We start from the raw sequence: 17196 nt of genomic DNA on the forward strand, positions 1-17196 counted from the left end.
TCTGAATGCCTAGACAGGATAGAAATTAACAATCTAATGACTGAGTAATTACTGGTAATAGGCCAGACAAGGACTGTTCCCTGTGAGATGTATGCTGAAACTAAGTTAATTTCAAAACCAATCACATTCCGCTCTTGCAGTTTGGGACGGTTGGCTGAGAGACAAAGGTTAACATGCTAAATGCTAATTAGTCTTTTATGGTAAAATGTGTTTTCTTCATATGCGAGTAAATGAGCTGTGTGGGGGCCAGAGAAAATTGTGTAGCTGGATACTTACACCTCTGCTCTTCCTGGTAATGTGTTCCAGCAACTGCTGGATGACATTTCTGTGTCTTGACAGAGATGCTGAGGCTGGATGATCAGTTCACTCTTCCTTCCAAATCTGTTTTTTCAGAGCAGATTCTTGACAAATCCATTAACTAGAAAGCTATCAAAAGAGTAAACTCACAGTTCTTCTAATTCTGCAAGTTTTAGTTATTGAGGTCTAGGACTGTTTTACCAAAAAGTAGATAAAATAAAATTGGGTTGAGGAAGTGACTGCTATTGACTGACACATGTGGCACTTTGCATACTCATCTGAAAAAATATACACTGCATTTAAAGAAAAAACATATACTGTTGCAAAATCTGAGTAGTTTGCAACACATGACTGTCTTTCTCCTTGATCTCTCAAGGGACTTCAACTTTCTGTATTCATTCTTTTCCAGTCTGTATCAGCTAACTATAGAGCTGCTGGGTAAGTACTTCTGGCTCTCAGAAATGGCTGGAGGAATTACTCACCAGTTAAGTTTTAATCCCCCACTGGGCAAAGTGATTGCAATGAAGACAAAAAATAGGCATGCAGGTAAGTGGAGTGCAAAGGGAAGAGTTAATAGTGCTTGTAGAAGGAAGTCTCAGCTTACAAATCTAGTTCCTTGCAAGGTTTTTAACATACTTAAGTGTAGGCCTAACATGTTAGGCAGTGAAGGAATTCCAGTTGAAATTATGGTCATGCACATAGCCTGCTTGAATTACACTACAGATATTACACTGCACAATTTATTTACGGTATATCCTTATAGTATATTTTTTGCTTTTTCTAGTGTTATAGAATACAACAGTATTGAGGTAAAGAAATTTTTACTGTTACTCTGCACAGCTTCAAAAGTAGGAATGGTTCTGTTTCAAATATTTCAGTGATAAAATTTCTTTTACTTGATTATCTGCAAAGAATGCACTCACAGCAGTAACAAGTAAAGTATTTTATTTGGTCTTTTCACCTCTGTTTTGTATTGGTACTTCTTTCCTGCTTACTATTAATGATCAATTACAGTCATAGGGCATCCTGTAACTACAGGTGTTTTGGGCATTGAAGGCTTTCACTCCATGGATCGACAAAGCTCCTGAGCGTTGTACTAGGGGCGTAATGGGAGAGCTGTCAGTCAGTCTGCCTTCACTGATTTCAAATAAACCCTTACCTTCCCACCCCTGGATCAGTGTGGTAAGTTCTTTTGAAACGAGGAGCTTTCAAGCATCTAGGATCGTCAGTAGTTGTTTTATAGAAAGTACCTACTTGGTTTTAAACTTGTGCTATCACATGCTACTTGGAAGTTTAAATATCCCTGCACAAGCTAGCATTTTGTTTTCTTAGGCAGAGAACTCCTTTCAGCATCACCCTTTGACTTTCAGGGAAGTGGGGCAACTAGCTTTCTCTAAACTATTGGAGGGGTGAAAATGAAAAGATGCTTCAGACATTTTGGGAAAAATAAGTGAAAAAGTTTATGGTAACTTTTATTGCCTTCACCTGAATTTCACGTACCTGGTGGGTTCTTGTAGGCTGTAATACATGTATACTTTTGTTTAAATTTCCCCTTTCCTAGCTTGGACCAATAGAGTCTTCATTTCAGTTTTTTTCTTTTTTGTAAAGAATCTTTTTTTTCCAGTGTAATAATTTCTTTTGGAATTTCCCTGCTCCTGGGACTTTTGTAGGTGTAATGACAGTAATGAAAACTTCTTTGGTACCTATTCAACTGAATCTGTATGTTAGTATGTGTAGACCCATCCTGTCTGAAATACATGCTTGTGCATAATGATCTTTCTGGTGTATTCAGACCATGATAGAAGTCTGTATGTAAAGGAGAGAAAGCAGGAGAAATTCCTAAGTTTTGTGCAGTGTTGAGAATCAGGGAATTCACAAGTAAAAATACATCCATCCAAAGAAGTATTAGCATTTTTGGAGCTATCACCAGTCTGTGGTTTGTTCAATAGTTTTACTAGTTTTTCTACCTTTTTTTTTCTCCCACCAGATAAAATCTGGTGACTGTAGGACTGTAATAGAGCAAAGCTACACTTGTGATGTCATTTCTTGGAAGATTTGCCTATCTAGCTGCAGGGATAGATTTTGTTGTAATATTGGTTTTGCCACAGTCTGTGTTTTGAACGTCAATGTTGGGGTCGTTCATGCTTGAGACAGTGGAGATCTGGTTGGCTTTGCCGAGGTTCTTAATGATGTTAATGTTGTATTTGGCAGTTTCCACAAAACTATTTTCTAGTAACCAACCATCTGATTCACCCTCCAGATCTCCTAGCAGAAGGACATTCTTCATGGCTGTTTGTAGGTACCGGACACCAATAAGTACAGAGAGCTGTAAGAAACAGTTAATGGTTAAACAGTTGAAATTGCAACCTCAGTCCTGTCACTAAGTCAGTTTTCTGACTTGTGTATTTACAGGCTTCATAACTGAGTAAAGCAGACACTCTTTATCCTAGCAATGTATCTAACCATTCTTCCAATTAATTACATTTTTTTAGAAAGAAAGATAGCAGGGAGAGATGGATTGATTCTCTCTTCATTCTTCAGGTAACAATCTCCCTTGCATGTTATTAGTACATAAATACCTAGAATGACTCGGGAACCTTGCAGCCTCGGAGACTACAACTAATTGATGTAGAATGGATGATCAATTAATGGAACCATCAGTCACTGGGAAAGAAAAAATTGTAGTCAGTGGATTTTTTTTCTACTGACCTCGATTAAAACAATATTTCCTCCAAGGAGGTTTAATCATTCCTAAGTAAGCCATAGGTGTCCTACATGCCAAGGAATGAAAGTTAAGAAGGATGGCCTATAGCAGAGGCTCAAGTCTAAGTTTAGGAAAAAGCCTCACTTTCATAGTTCTGTTGGAATCAAGATCAGCCTGTCAATATTTAAGGGAGCACAGAGAGCTGGCTCGCAGCTTTTCACATGGTTTCAGAGCCCTTTTATTTCTGGCACCACCACACCACCTAGCACTGCCTGAGGACTGTTGTGAACTACTTTAATTACAGCACTAATATTTATGCAATAGAGCAATAGTAAGAAAACCAAAACAAATTAAAAAGGTAAGAAAACTGTATTGGAGCCCGTGCCATTGGGGGGTGCTTTACTTTGAGATGACAACATCCAGAGAACTTTCTTTAAGACGTCAGCAGGAAGACTGCAGCTTTGCAGGTGTATAGCTTGCCTGTGATGCGCTTATTTTGTTTGCATAACCAGCAGCCTAATCTACTTCTAAAAGGATAATATGCCATGATTGCACATACTGTCTATATGGTGAAACTATGTAATGTAAAAAGGGGGCTTTGAGATATTAATAAAATGCTCAATTTTAACTATAAACAAAATTAATGCATTGAGCCAAAGACCTGCTCATATTTTTGTTAAAACTGACTTAAAACAACACTCAGACCTTCTCACCAGATTTCCTTGCAGTTGTATCACTGCATGTATCACCCTGTATCTGATCCCATAAATGCATGAGGGGAATATGCTATATTCTATTGAAAAAGCTCTATAAATATACAGAATTATATATATGGTTTCTGATAGTTCTCATCCTCAACAAGATTTACTTCTGCTCTGTGGACTTTGGGAAAGTTGTCTTTACTAAGGGAAACCCTGCAACACTCCTGAAGTGCTCGTGGACTTTGTACTGGATGCTGAGGCACTTCTCATATGTTACGCCGTCATCGTTTCCCATCCTAGAGAGACAGAAGACTGATTAATCTGATAGAGACTGTTTTTGTGAGACTCACCTCAAACAACCAAATAAGCAATGCTGCAATGCCAATGGATCTCATGATACCGGTGTAGTAATCCAGCAGGGCCTCTCTGCAGCCCTTCATCCAGATATTGAGCTCCTCTGTCAGGAAATCGTAGTTGTAGTGAGCACTGTTGTTTGTCAGCTGGTACTGGATGCAGGGCCGTGGGGAGCTGGGGTTGCAGCAGCTGAAGGGGACTCCATCCACCAAGAACTTCCCATCAACGTTGCTCTTCAGGCGGCTGCAACAGGACAAAGTTTGGGCATTACAAATGTGGTGTCAGCAGCAGGCAGTGCCTGTGATTTTAGAAAAGGAAATAACTGTGCTGCAATGTGTGCCTTTCCAACATAACAAAAGGAAAATGAGGGTATACTTTCAACAGGAAAAGTTGCTTACTGCAAAAAAATGGCATATTGGATTTGCTGTATTGAAGTGTGGTATAGCACAGTACCTCATGTGGTTCTTGGTTCTGTGCCACAAGACGTGTGAGTTCAGTGTTCATGGAGATGTTGCCTTTTTAGGTATCTTTGTGCTAAAAATACTAAAGGCAATTTTTGAACTTGTTTATCTTGGTGGAATTCTAATGGAAGTTGTGTCCCTGGAAATCCTGTGTTTCACTACTTTGGGATTGATTTTTCAATACAATCATTCCATGAGAGACATCCTAATGCAAGAATGACTTTGCATGCCACAGGAACTACTGGTGATTGTCTGCTGGCCTTTCATCACTGCACCTGTTGCAAGAGCTGGCTCAGCACATGTTTTGAGTCCAGTTCACAAAGGGGTTTCTACTTCTTGTAACTTTACTTTCTGTAACTTTAAAAAATGTATTTATTGCTAAAAATTATTCCTTTCCCTCCTCTATAAGATCAGAAGGAAAACAAGTGGGGAAAGAAGAAAGATAAAGAGGAATAAGAAAAAAAATCATAGGATGGGATGAGAACACAGTCTCAAATTAATCAAGATTTTCTGGAAGTTAAATGAATCCTTGACATCCATTTGCTTCAGAGAAAGAGATTTTCCAGAAACTGGAGAGTATCTAAGCTGTTGAGAGCCACTGTCACCCCTTGGGGAAGCAGCCGCTAAGCATGCATCTATTTTCATGCTCACTGCAAAAGGCTGATTTCCTGAGACAGCCTCATGGGTGAGAACCATGCCCTGGTTTATCAAGTCCAAGGCCCTTTACCCTTTGTAAAGGGGTCAGAATACATAAAAGAAAATTTTCACTTAGATATCCAGCTTTCACCAATTGCCAAGATTAATACTTTCCAAAACTTATTAATTTATTAATGTTTGCAGATAAATTTGCAATAATTTTTGCAAATAATGTTTGCAAACTAATAATTTTCTGTTCCACTGCAGCTGATCTAAATTAGAGGGAAGGAAATCCAGTCCAGTCTTGTTCTGGAATTTGGGACTAAATCTAACCTTCAAATGAAACATAAGCTGCTAGGAAGCTCAGTATTTGTGTCAGTGCTGTGATGGCAGAATAATTGCTTTTATTTTATTGCTGTGAGCCTAGTAAAAACAACCTCCTTTTTTTTTTTTTTTCCCCTCTTCTTCCCCCTTGCCCCCTTCTCTTTTTTTTTTTCTCCTTTTAATTTGGGTTGTAGTGTGTTTTGTTTATTTAAAATTCTCTCAAAAACATCTTCCTCGATGATCTTTCTAAGTAAGCCAGGAAGTTCATCTGCCATTTCCCACTTAGGAGCGGGATAGGCATGAATTCCTCTCTGTTTTCAAGTCTAGCTCTTCATTTTGTGGCCATCATGTCCCTGGTGATGGCAACAGAATGGAATCAATGCAAAAGAGTCCAAATAATCCACTGAAAGTAGACTGAAGTGTGTGAGCCGTGCTATGGGCATAGGCAGAACCAGGCACTGGAAGGGAAGGGAGCCAGAGAGGCACAAACTAGAAGGCTACAATGTGGTAGGAGAAAAAAAAGCTTGCAGAGGAGAGGAAGACTGGCACATTGTGAAAGGGAAGATATTTACCTGGGCTGGCAAAATGCCCTCAATATTTCAGGGTATGGTATACATTTAATAACCCCAATATAGTACAGCATCTAAGATGGTTGAAATACAATCTCTTAAACTGGGTCTTAAGCTTTTCTTTTGATCCCAAGCATCAGTTTAAATACTTTTTTTCTTCCTGACGTTATAAAGAGGAATTCTCTTTCTACTGCCAACAGTAGCAGTTTCCAGACATAGGTTATGTCCTCCTGCCACTGTGTTTCCTCTGCTAGTGGCAAATTTTAAAATTATTTAATTTGTATCTTGGTACTTAATAGCATGTTGGTACTGTTAGAAGGGAGGACCTCAGTAAAAGACCTTGTGGAGCAAGACATTCACTGCTATTTGCTGTTGCAATCCAAAGTTGTTTTTACGGTATTGTAAAGCCAAAATTTACTTTTGGGCAAAGATGATTTTTACCCAGCTGAAGCAATGGTAGGATTGTACTGCTGTAACCTGCCTCATGTTCCTACCAATCCCACTGACCGTTTCCATGCCTTGTCACATTGTGGTGTTGGCAATAGAGCTGTAGAAGAGAGGGGAGGGAAGAGGGTTGTGCAGGAAGGTGAAAAGTTCAGTTTTGCAAAGGTTACATCTGAGTTCACGGTATGTCAGATCTCACCTGCTTTGCCTCTTGATCTACAAACTACTAAATGATATACAGTAAAAGCTGAAACCAAGAAAGATTTGATTCCTTTTCCATCTTTCAGAACATTACTGGCTGGGCTTTTCTTCCAATGATTTCATATCAAATGTTTCACTGTCATATTTTTGGAAGTCATGGTATAATTTGGTTATACAGTACTGCCTTGGATTCTGGCAATCAAGATGAAACTAACCAATCCATCCACAGCAAAAGAAATTCAGAAATTACTTTCCTCACACACATTTCACTGTCACCTTCTGCCTGAATGGGGCAAAGGTTAACTGACAGTGTATTCTCACAATAATGGCAGAGCACAGGGGACTCTGCAGAAGAAAAGAGGACTTAATTAAGACCCTGGGTAAAACATTACTGTTTCTGCCTGTCTCACAGAAATAAAAGGCAGTATATTTTACTTTTGACTTCACACTAAGCTTAAATTCCTGGGGATCATCTTTGTTGTCATGTCACTTTTCAGCATAGAACCAAGATTTAAAACAGCTCTGGACCACACTGTTCCGTGTGGCACTTTCTAACTTCTCTCTTGAGAATGCTTGTATAGCTTTATTTCCACAGACAGGTATCTTCTGTATGCTGATGCCCTCTTGTTTGTATTCTCCTAGGTCCTGCCTTCTGGTATTTGTAGCTCTCTATATACGCTTTGCTATGATGGCAGTTTCAAGTTGCGAATTCTGTAAAATTAAGGTCTTTAGCCTCCCTTCCCCTGGCTTTATTGTCACTGATTTTTTTAGATCAAAAACACAGCATTTGACAAATGCCAGTCAAGCTCTTTGCATTTGTCTTTCCTAGGAATACAAAGCTACTACTCTCTTGTCAGTGAAGACCTTTTTCAGCTTTAGAAGAATTATTACAGACTGGATTGTCTACTTTTGAAAGTTTTTAATTTTTACCTTGTCTGTAAGTATTACCACTCTTCTTTTTGAGCGTGTAATTTCATAGTTGCTACATCATGTGAAGCACCACCACCAAAAAGAAAGGGGGATTTCTGCTGTTTTATGCAGTTTACATGGTGTTTGGCGGTTTCTCACATGTGAACATACAGATTTGAACCTGGGATTGCAAAGTCTAATACCTTGAAGAAGGGTCTTCCAGTGCTTAGAATTGACTGTGCAATGTATTGCTAGTACAATCCTTTTTTTCTTACAGTTATCAGCTCACTATAACTGAAATTAAAATTTTGGGGTAGCTAATTCACCATGCTGAAAAAGGAGATACATCTTAGCTTTGCTTAGCATCCCTAAAGGCTTAGAAAAAGGTAGCTTTTGATTGTGCATGTATTTAGCATATTTTGTGAGTAACCTGGTCATTCAATATTTTTAAAATTAAGATACAAAGGTCCAGAAAAAAGGGCTTTCCATCTCAAAAGAGTTTTTCTCCTAGAATTTTTTGTTATGACTGATAAATACTTACTCCAGAACCTCCTTGGAAGCCAAATTCAGATAACGAGGAGATACCCACTGAATTTCAAACCAGTCTCTAAAGCCATTGTTTCCACAGCAACGGAATCCAATTTGTAACAAATCCACTGTTTTCTTTAAGAAACATCGTCCAGGTATGTCTGTGTCTTTATAGAACTTAATGGCATCCCTCAGTCCCAGATAGAGAGACTCTTCCAGCTCATTCCTCATGGTATAGCACATAAGAGCACCCACCAGGATGCAGAAGGTAAAACAGAAGGTACATACAATGTATGGCAGCATGACTAGTTTCCATCGAGAGAACTTGTTTGCATCTGAGCAGTCGTAGCAGATTTTGCCACCCAGAAAGTTGATGATACATGCTATGACCCCTACAGAGATCAGCATGTTGGGGACAGAGTTAATGTCCCCTTTTGCCATCACTTCATTGCGCTTCTTGATCTCTATTTTCAGAAAGAGGCCAAGACTGAAGAGAATGATCCCACTCACTACAGAAACCCAGTTGAGGATCCATAAGACCTGAGCCAATTTATCCCTCTTGGTTTTGGTGAATTTGACTTTGAGGACAGCCATAGTCAGATGCGCATTAGGAAAAGAAGCACAGGTCAAGAGAAGCTTGTAAGCTGATTAGGAGCATGGATCCAAGGCACGCAGTAGAAATCTGAAGGAGAGAGAGAGAGAGATTACTGTCTGTTTGACCAGGTATTTATAGAGCCTACAAAAGAACTTCCTGTACAGCCTCACGCACTCTGAGTCCTGCCAAGCGAGTGCCCCAATGAAATTTATTGCTTAAATTTCATAACATTGTGAATCACTTAAAAATTCTAAGGACCAACTAGAACAATTTGCTTAAAAATAAGTAAATTGTACAAACAGTGACTCTGGATTCCTATGAAGTTTTGTCAAGACCAATTTTCTATGCAGACCTTCTGATATCCAAAATGTGGTCTGCTGTCTTTCCCTTCAGACGACTCCCAATGTCTTTCCCTTCTACTTGTTGCCTGGTTTTTGACAATCATAGGTATTTATTATTCTTAGATTCCTGTGTTATGGTCAGGTTTGTGTTCAAAAGTTGATTAAATAAAACAAGCATACATATATACAGCCTTCTTTTTTTTCTTTCCTCTCCAGAAATCTTGCTTGTCTTGTTCCTAATTTAGCAACTCTCATCAGAGTGATTTTATACTATACAACTCTGTGTTATATAATTTTAGTCATTTTATTCCACTAAGACAATGGCATTTATAAACAGTAAAGTGTAATTCTGTAAGTCTCGGGAAATAGACATGTATAAACGGCATAATAATTTTCTAAGTCAGTGGATGGTATTACTAAATAAAACTTGTATCAGCTGAAACAGCATGAAGAACACCTGCAGACAGACAAGCTGGACAGAAGTAGGGTTACACTGACCTGCTAAAGGATCCCCAGCTGCAGTGAAGCTTAACATTGGGTAAGCAGATTGTTGCAGAGTGCAGTTTAAAAAGGTAATGGAATCCCAGTGTCTTCATGTGTTTACATCTGAAGGAATCAATTCTATTTGTACAGGCAAGGAATAGGTTGTGTGATTCACGTTAGGATATGGTTAAATATCTTGATGCATTATGATTTTAAGGCCTGTGAGATCTAATTAATTCAAGTTGCATTTATTTTCTCCTGCATTTACAGAGAAAACTAATCCCCCTCAAAGCTATTCAGCTCTGTGGGTTCTTTTGTACAATACAGAGAATAGTGTGCAAAATGTGCAATATTTTTCTTTACCAGTCTGTCTCCAAAGGTGTGGAGGCCAGCAGCTTTCTGAGTTTAAAAACAGGGTCCTAATTTTAATGATTAAGGCTGGTTATCAATTGTGGCTGAATATTGACTGTGATCATATTGTGATAATCATATAGATGATAGACACCTTACAGAGATGTCCAGAGAATAGTCATTTATAAAATTACAACACTTGCTTCACACTATTCTTCTCCAGTATTGTTCAAACCTCATTTGAAGAGATCATGCTCTGCTGGTACAGAATTAAGCCTCCCTATGAATTCAGCTGACAGCCTGCCTGCTAAGCCTGGAGATAGTATCTTTGATTGCTTCACCAGTTAAGCAGTTCGTGACTTGACCTTAAATAGCTGTAAATGATGGCTGCTAATAGATTTATTTGCCCCTGATTCTCAGGTCTCAGAGCTCACAACAGAGACAATCTGTTGTGAAATCTCCTGATTGCTGATACACAGTTCATGTTCAATGGTAGGCAAATATGAATTCATCACTCACTGCTTGTTTCTGTGAAACACATGTACATGTTTGAACAATGTCTCTAAATTGTTCAGCACACATTCAGTTACAGTGTCACTGAAAACACCCTACTTGCTAAACACACTTTGTTTTAACATTTGGACAAAAGTTGTAAACAGTTCTACTCTATGTAAAATTAATCTACTCCAGAGGCATTGTTGATTTTGGAAGATGTAGATTTGAGACTCTCATATTCTAACCATAAAGAAATTTCAAGCTGAGTTCCATAAGCAGGGATACATTCAATCTCATATAGGTATTCTGATATAGCTCAATCCCAATTTTCAGGTGCCTGAAGTTAAAAAAAAGTAAAAAATTTCTCTGAAAGAAAAGTTCTCCTAGTAATTACTTGTCTCCAGAAATTCTCATGAGGTATTTTCAGCTTCCTTTGTGAAGTTTTAGTGTTGTTGTAAGATCAGATTTCATGGAATATTGACATTTATCTAACAGTGCTACCTGCACCACAGCCCTCCAGCAGCATAAGCTCTGTGATTTCCTAGTGCCAGAGGAAAGGGATGGAATGACTGGTTGTTGTAGTTCAATAACCACTTGTTGACTGACCCTGGCTGTCACTGATATGCTTGGGATTGATCTTTGGAGACACTGTGCTTCTCATGAAACCTTGAATGCATTGAGTCTGGGGCAGAAGAACAAGTTATCTGTTCTGTTCCTTGTTCCTACCTTCTACATGGATATTTAAGATTATTTTCACCTATGCTAACAGTTTACTGAATTTATTTCAGATAAGAAGACTCTCTTCACATAATAATGAATTTTGTAAATACACCATAACATTATTCTTTCCCTGTTTAATAAAGTATTGAATACATTTATTAGCATGAGATGTATTGCAACACACACACACACACAGCTGCATAGTATAATTTTTTGAGCCCCATGGAGAAAGTTTTTCCAGCTGAAAGAACAGAAGTGCAGTTATGAGCTGTAAGTGTTAGTCTGTTCTTCTCCAAGTTGTGTTTGGCAGCAGGCTACTGTAAAGCCACAATTGCTCCCAGCACTTCAGTGGAAATAACACCTCTGTCAAAGTTCTTAGGATGCTTTTCACGTGAGCCACTCCAGAGTTATGAATCTTATTCACACAGACATATTTTCCCTGGCTATGGGAGAGTAAACTGGATTTTATTCTATAAAGGGAGAAATACTTCTTTCAACAAAAGAAGCCAAATAAATGTGGAAATCTCTCCCATAATACCAATACTGTTCTCAAGCTTTCCTTGTCTAATGCAAACTTACCTAACTTTAAACACAGCTTCCATCACCATACACTGCTTTCAAGATGTCACCTAGATGGTCCTTTGCTATCAAATTCTCCTGACTACATTGAACAAGGCATGGCACAGCTATTTATTTATAACATTTACATATTAGATACGAATTGTTCAAAGAAATTTGGCAATTTAGTCATAAACAAACCACATCTTATCTTACTGATTTTGCTAAAATGTGCCATTTTAGCTAAACACACATTGCTATTTGTGATATTGTAAAAAAACCACTAACCTGCTTCAGAGGACTGAACAGGGTCTTGAAACTGGTAACTTGCTGAATACAAGGGAGACAATATGTGAATTGGACATTTTGAGGATGACTGAAATACTGATTTCTCGATGTCTCTGTCGTGGCTCTGTCTTGACACTGACTCACCAGTGGAGATGGCGAAAACCACTTCAACTCTCCTGCCTGTGCTAATCTCTCTTTCATCTCTAATCGTAGCTAAGAGATTTATTTCAAGGGTCTTATGCCACCAGATTAAAGCCTGCAAAACAGGCCACTTAGAGTGTGAACTGAGATCTCACCAACAAAATGGTTTATATGACTTTCTTCTACCTTTTTACCCTGCTGGAGATTTGGGCTAGTAAGCAACAGAGACTGTTTTTCAGTGCCTGCTAATGTCTTCAATATCTCTTAATTTGTACTTAACAATAAATATGCCTCCAAAGGAGAGAAGAATGAGAATAATGAAACTTTGTGATTCTGTGGGAAGGGAAAATCTATCTTACGCAACTATCATTTATATCCACTATTATGTTCCTTACCCATCACTCCGGTTTTTTTTTGCTTTGGATAGAATTTTCTGTTCTCTGTGTATTGAATGTGACTGTCCAAGAAAAGAATTCAAGTAACCAAGAGCAATTGAATCATCCTGCATGATTCACGGTAGGTTCTGGTTTGGGAAGCTTTCCAGATTGAAGAACAATCTAGTAGAAACCTCTGTCCTAGTCTCTTATCTAGCTCTCTTCCAAGCCAGAAGCAAAAGTATCATGTCCTTGGCATTTCTGAGCCTAGCATGTAGCAATTTGTGGGCCAGACATGGCTGGTTTGAAATGGAAACAGTGGTGGCAACACTGACTCTGCAGCAATGCTTGGTCAAGTTAGAAGTGATGTTGGTACCAGAACTAAATCCCTAAGCAGGAGCAGGTTTGAGCAATAGCGTCTGTACCTGTAACACCTTGGCACAGCAGAGAGTTCAGTGGGCACATGACTGACTGCAAGGGACCCTGCACCAGGCATTGTAAATGTGTATTAAAATGCTCAGAAGTGTAAACTGTCCTCTCCAAACTTACGATGAGCAATAAACCCTGATATGAATGTGATTTTAACTCTGTATTCTGGCAGTACACTGGCTCTATCTCGCCGGTGTCCTAGTGATTCAGAGCATATGTGATACATCTGGGACCTGTTGGACCTACTGCATATGGACCACACAAATGCTTGCATATGATCAAATACACCCCAACTGCACTGAATTAATCCTGTGCACATGAGTCGTTCATGCTTTGGACTTGCAGCAGTGGTGCAGACCACAGGGAATATGTTAGATCTGTTCAAACATCTATTTGTGTACAGATCAACTCTACAGAAGCATATTCAACAGGTATAATGTATTCCTTGGCTACAGCACAAGTACACAAATGTACACATTTTGTTCTGGCTGGGATGTGATATATCAGAAATCCTGGACAAATGGCTGAAGTCCTTTTCTATGCTTAAAGACCACTTGTGAAAACTCTCCCCATCTGCAGAACTCCAAACGTGCTATCCCTGAGTATTAGAAAGTGTTACTGCCTCAGTTACCTAGTAGCAGAAAACTGCACCTTCCCCGTGGCAGCTTTCCAACACAAACCTCGTACTCACATGCATGGAAGCAAGCGAGCAGGAGATGGCAGTGCTGCTGTAGGAAGGCTTTTTCTACAGTACAGCGCAAGAAGCTTTTTGTTTTTTTTTTAAAATTAGAGAGATTAGAGGTCATTCTCACAGCTAATGGAAGCTCAAGAATGCCTCATTGTAAGAAATTACTTAAATCCAATCTTAATGCAATTAGAGGTCAGTGCTGTATTTTTTGTTCCATCTCATTTTTGGAAATGGCTTCAGCTGCAAATGTAGTATCAAAAGTTGAATTATTCAGAAATTAGTTCTGTGTTATAGCAGTCTGTAATTAACCATGATGCACTTTTCTTGCAGACCTTTGGGAAACCTGGACATCACGACCATGGAGTAGCATTTTGTAACTTGCAGGAGTGGTTGCACATGGGGAATTGCATCTATCACCCAGCGGTATAGAAAGAGGTCATACATTTTCCTGCTAACAGTGGAGATTGCTGTGCTATTGTTTTGGATCCGAAAGAGGTAAATTTAGCCTCTAAATTTAAGGTAAATTTAAAGTGTTTGCCTAATTACTTATCTATTTAGTACCATTCATATATAAGTCCACAGGCAAGGACAGATGTGTTATGAATCAGTGTAATGAAATAACTAGTTGGGATGATGCAAAGTTTAATTTTACATCTAGTTTCCAAAAATTAATGTTTTATTTTTATATTTGGATGGCTTTTCATTTCACCTTGTATTTAATGTAAATGACAACTAATGATCCAAGATTTTTGAGTACTGGACTGAAACTGGAAACACTTGGTGAATCTGATGGAAGCAAGTACTGTACAACTTTTCCTTCTGATCTGGGGCAAGTCCATATTCAGGAAGATATTCTCACTGATATGTTGTAATGGGGAGAGGGCATGAGCAACCATCTGCTTTTTTTGGCTTTTGTAAAATTGTGAACCACATGGTAGATACTGAGAGACCTAAGTTATTAAGCAAATAGAAGCAACTGGGTCTTTGAAGAACATTCATTTCTCAATTACATTTTTTAACTTTTAGGGAGGAAATATAGTGGTATTTAGATGATTATGGTTGTTTTAGCAGATAAAGATACCTAAGTTAAGTCATAACATCTGAAAGTCTTATGGAATTGCAGAGTTGGCAGAGGGAATGTCAAAACACAAAGGCATGGAGTAATGGCAATATGCAATAATTTAAAAGGACAGAGTTTGTACATTAAAATGACACAAAGCTTATTGAAAACTAAGTCAGTTATATTTTTTTACAACTACAGCTCTACACTGTACTACAGTTGTACCAGAAGACCCACTGTACTATGTTCCATGAAAAATATGAATACTATAACTGTAGCTCATCTAATTGCCTGAAGAACATCACAGATTAAACACATCAGAAAAAGAAGTACTACATTTTTCAGATGTGTAAAGGTTATAACAATATGGATGCTGAAATCAGTCTCAGGCAAAAAGGAAATTATAGCAGACCTACATGAACTGCACTGCACATATACAGCTTGTCATTCAGGGTCCTGTGTATTGCAGGAAAATCCATGGAAGTACCTGCCAGGCTGGCTCTGATTTCAATCCATAGGAGCTGTACTGTCCACAGTCTCTGAGTCATCCACTCATGACTCATGGTGAGTCACTACAAATGGAAAACTAAGGCACAAGAAATAGTGTATTCACCTTAAAATCAGACCAGCAGTCTATAGCACAGCTGGAAGTGAACATGTATTTTAAATTGGTTGGTAACCTAAAACTTTCATCTTGGCTGTAACTTCTTTCTGAAGACTAGAATCCATTTTTACCACCTTAATCATAATTAGACCATGCAGCAATCTTGCTTTTCACTTTTGTACCTTATTGACTATGGATCTTATCCTCACAAGCCAGGTATCAAGAAGCCTTTTACAGAATGGAATTACACACCTATTATGAGGCCTGGCAACAGAATTCTCTTTACATAATGAAGTAAAATTTTCCTTTTTTAATTCCACATCTCATAGCATCAATACTTTGGTGTGCTACACTATCAACTGACCCTTCCTCCCCTAGCAAAGTAGTCAGACATACGCTGTCACATTTCTCCTTGAAGAGACCTCCTAAACTAATCAGTACCTATTCTCAGCTTACTATAAACCTGATGTTGATGCTATTTTTCTCTAGACATCATGTAAACTGAACAATATTACTCAGGACATCTTATAGGGAATTAGAGATCCTTTTGGAAAGAAAAGACAGTTAATAAGAAAGAAAAAAGAATAAACTCAAGGGAGTTTCTGAAGCTGTCAAGTAGACAAAAGCCAGAAGACAGACACAGTGCTCTTAGAGCTTTTCCAAGATCCATCTGTCCCTTGACTGGTGACTTCATGCTTGTTGACAGTGTTGAGAAATCATGATTTGTGAAAAAAGACTGAAGGAACTCAGATGCTTTAGTGTAGAGAAGACTGATGGTGAGAGGTGAAAACAGCTTTCAAATAATTTTATAGGTAGTTGCACAGAGGAAAGGAATAAATTCCTTTGGTGATAGGATATGAGGAGAATAATGGGTGAAATAATTATTTTAGTGAGAATAGCAAAATAGCCCATAATAAACTCCTTATTTTCCAACAAAGTACTTTTGGAACAGGTTGACAAACACTGTCCAGGAGTGTTGTAGGAGGACAGTTGGTCCATCCCTGGAAAAAGAGTTGAACTAAATGTCTCAAGGTCTGCGACTTTTCATTTGCTATTAACTAGATACCTGTTTAAACATCTACAAAACTAGGTAGGAGCTTTCTCATCTTTGGCTGATACTTCCTTTGCTACTTGACTTTTGCCAGAAATGTGAACGTATCAAATGTGTTTGCCTTTCTACTCTTCAGTGAAAGCATTGTTTCCACCTCCATTTATATATGAATTTTAGTTACAATTTTCAACAATTTTTCAATTCTAGGAGTAGGTGTATGTTAACTTACTGACTAAACAAACCTGTGAATTTTCCATCTCTATTAAGTCTGGTCATCCTGCTATCTATATCCTCCTTTTATTTTTTCTTTCTTTCTCTCTCTTTTTTTCCTGACATCTGACTGCCCAAAAATTTTTCTGGAGCTTTTTCTTCTACTTCTGTAATCAGCTAAGTAGAAACATTATTCAGAACTTCTGACTCAAACAGAAATAAATAAATAACTCCAAGACCCCAAAGTCCAGGCAAGGAAGCTCCAATGGAAGTGCTTGAAACCAATGAGTCTGGACTTTGCAGGATGAGTCATCTACTCCCATACATGCTTATTTGAAGAAAGTAACAGCAGAGTTCAGAAGTTCTTGCACATTGATAATCATGCTGCCCTTCTCCATCACAGACATATGCATATGTTTGTGTATAGGTGCAGGTTTAAATTTTTAAACATTCCTTGAAAAAAAATTAGATCATTCCTTTCAGACAAAAACTATTGATGAAAATTCTCACATCTCCCTTACCCCACAAAAAAGAAGACTTCCAGGAAAGCAAACTTATTTTTTCATTGCTATACCTCATGCAGCCTATGGAAGCAGAAGTTGGAAGCACTAGAAAGTTGTGTTCCATCTATAGACGTCTCTGGATGGTCTGATCTATTTCTTCAAACAAAAAAGATATTA

General features: G+C 38.3%; 1 protein-coding gene across 1 annotated transcript; it reads right to left on the reverse strand.

Moving 5' to 3' along the window:
• Positions 1-1225: 1225 nt before the first annotated feature.
• Positions 1226-12140, reverse strand: LOC125327112 (photoreceptor outer segment membrane glycoprotein 2). Its single transcript, XM_048306153.1, has 4 exons — positions 11960-12140; positions 8142-8810; positions 4053-4299; positions 1226-2623 (listed from the first exon to the last, which is right to left on the reverse strand). Exons 2-4 carry the CDS (start codon positions 8720-8722, stop codon positions 2357-2359), a joined length of 1095 nt encoding a protein of 364 aa, XP_048162110.1. The 5' UTR covers positions 8723-8810; positions 11960-12140; the 3' UTR covers positions 1226-2356.
• Positions 12141-17196: the final 5056 nt, after the last annotated feature.

Source organism: Corvus hawaiiensis, chromosome 6, assembly GCF_020740725.1.
Source record: "Corvus hawaiiensis isolate bCorHaw1 chromosome 6, bCorHaw1.pri.cur, whole genome shotgun sequence".
In the NCBI taxonomy this organism is placed as follows: Eukaryota; Metazoa; Chordata; class Aves; order Passeriformes; family Corvidae; genus Corvus; species Corvus hawaiiensis.

What these genes read in the sequence shown, in the direction of transcription:
- LOC125327112 (XM_048306153.1), bottom strand. Translation starts at nt 8,722, where the DNA reads ATGGCTGTCCTCAAAGTCAAATTCACCAAAACCAAGAGGGATAAATTG. An exon ending in GCTTCCAAGGAGGTTCTGGA is followed by an intron (nt 4,300 to 8,141) that starts GTAAGTATTTAT and finishes GTCCTGTTGCAG; the next exon opens with CCGCCTGAAGAGCAACGTTG. An exon ending in TGCTTATTTGGTTGTTTGAG is followed by an intron (nt 2,624 to 4,052) that starts GTGAGTCTCACA and finishes TGTTTCTTACAG; the next exon opens with CTCTCTGTACTTATTGGTGT.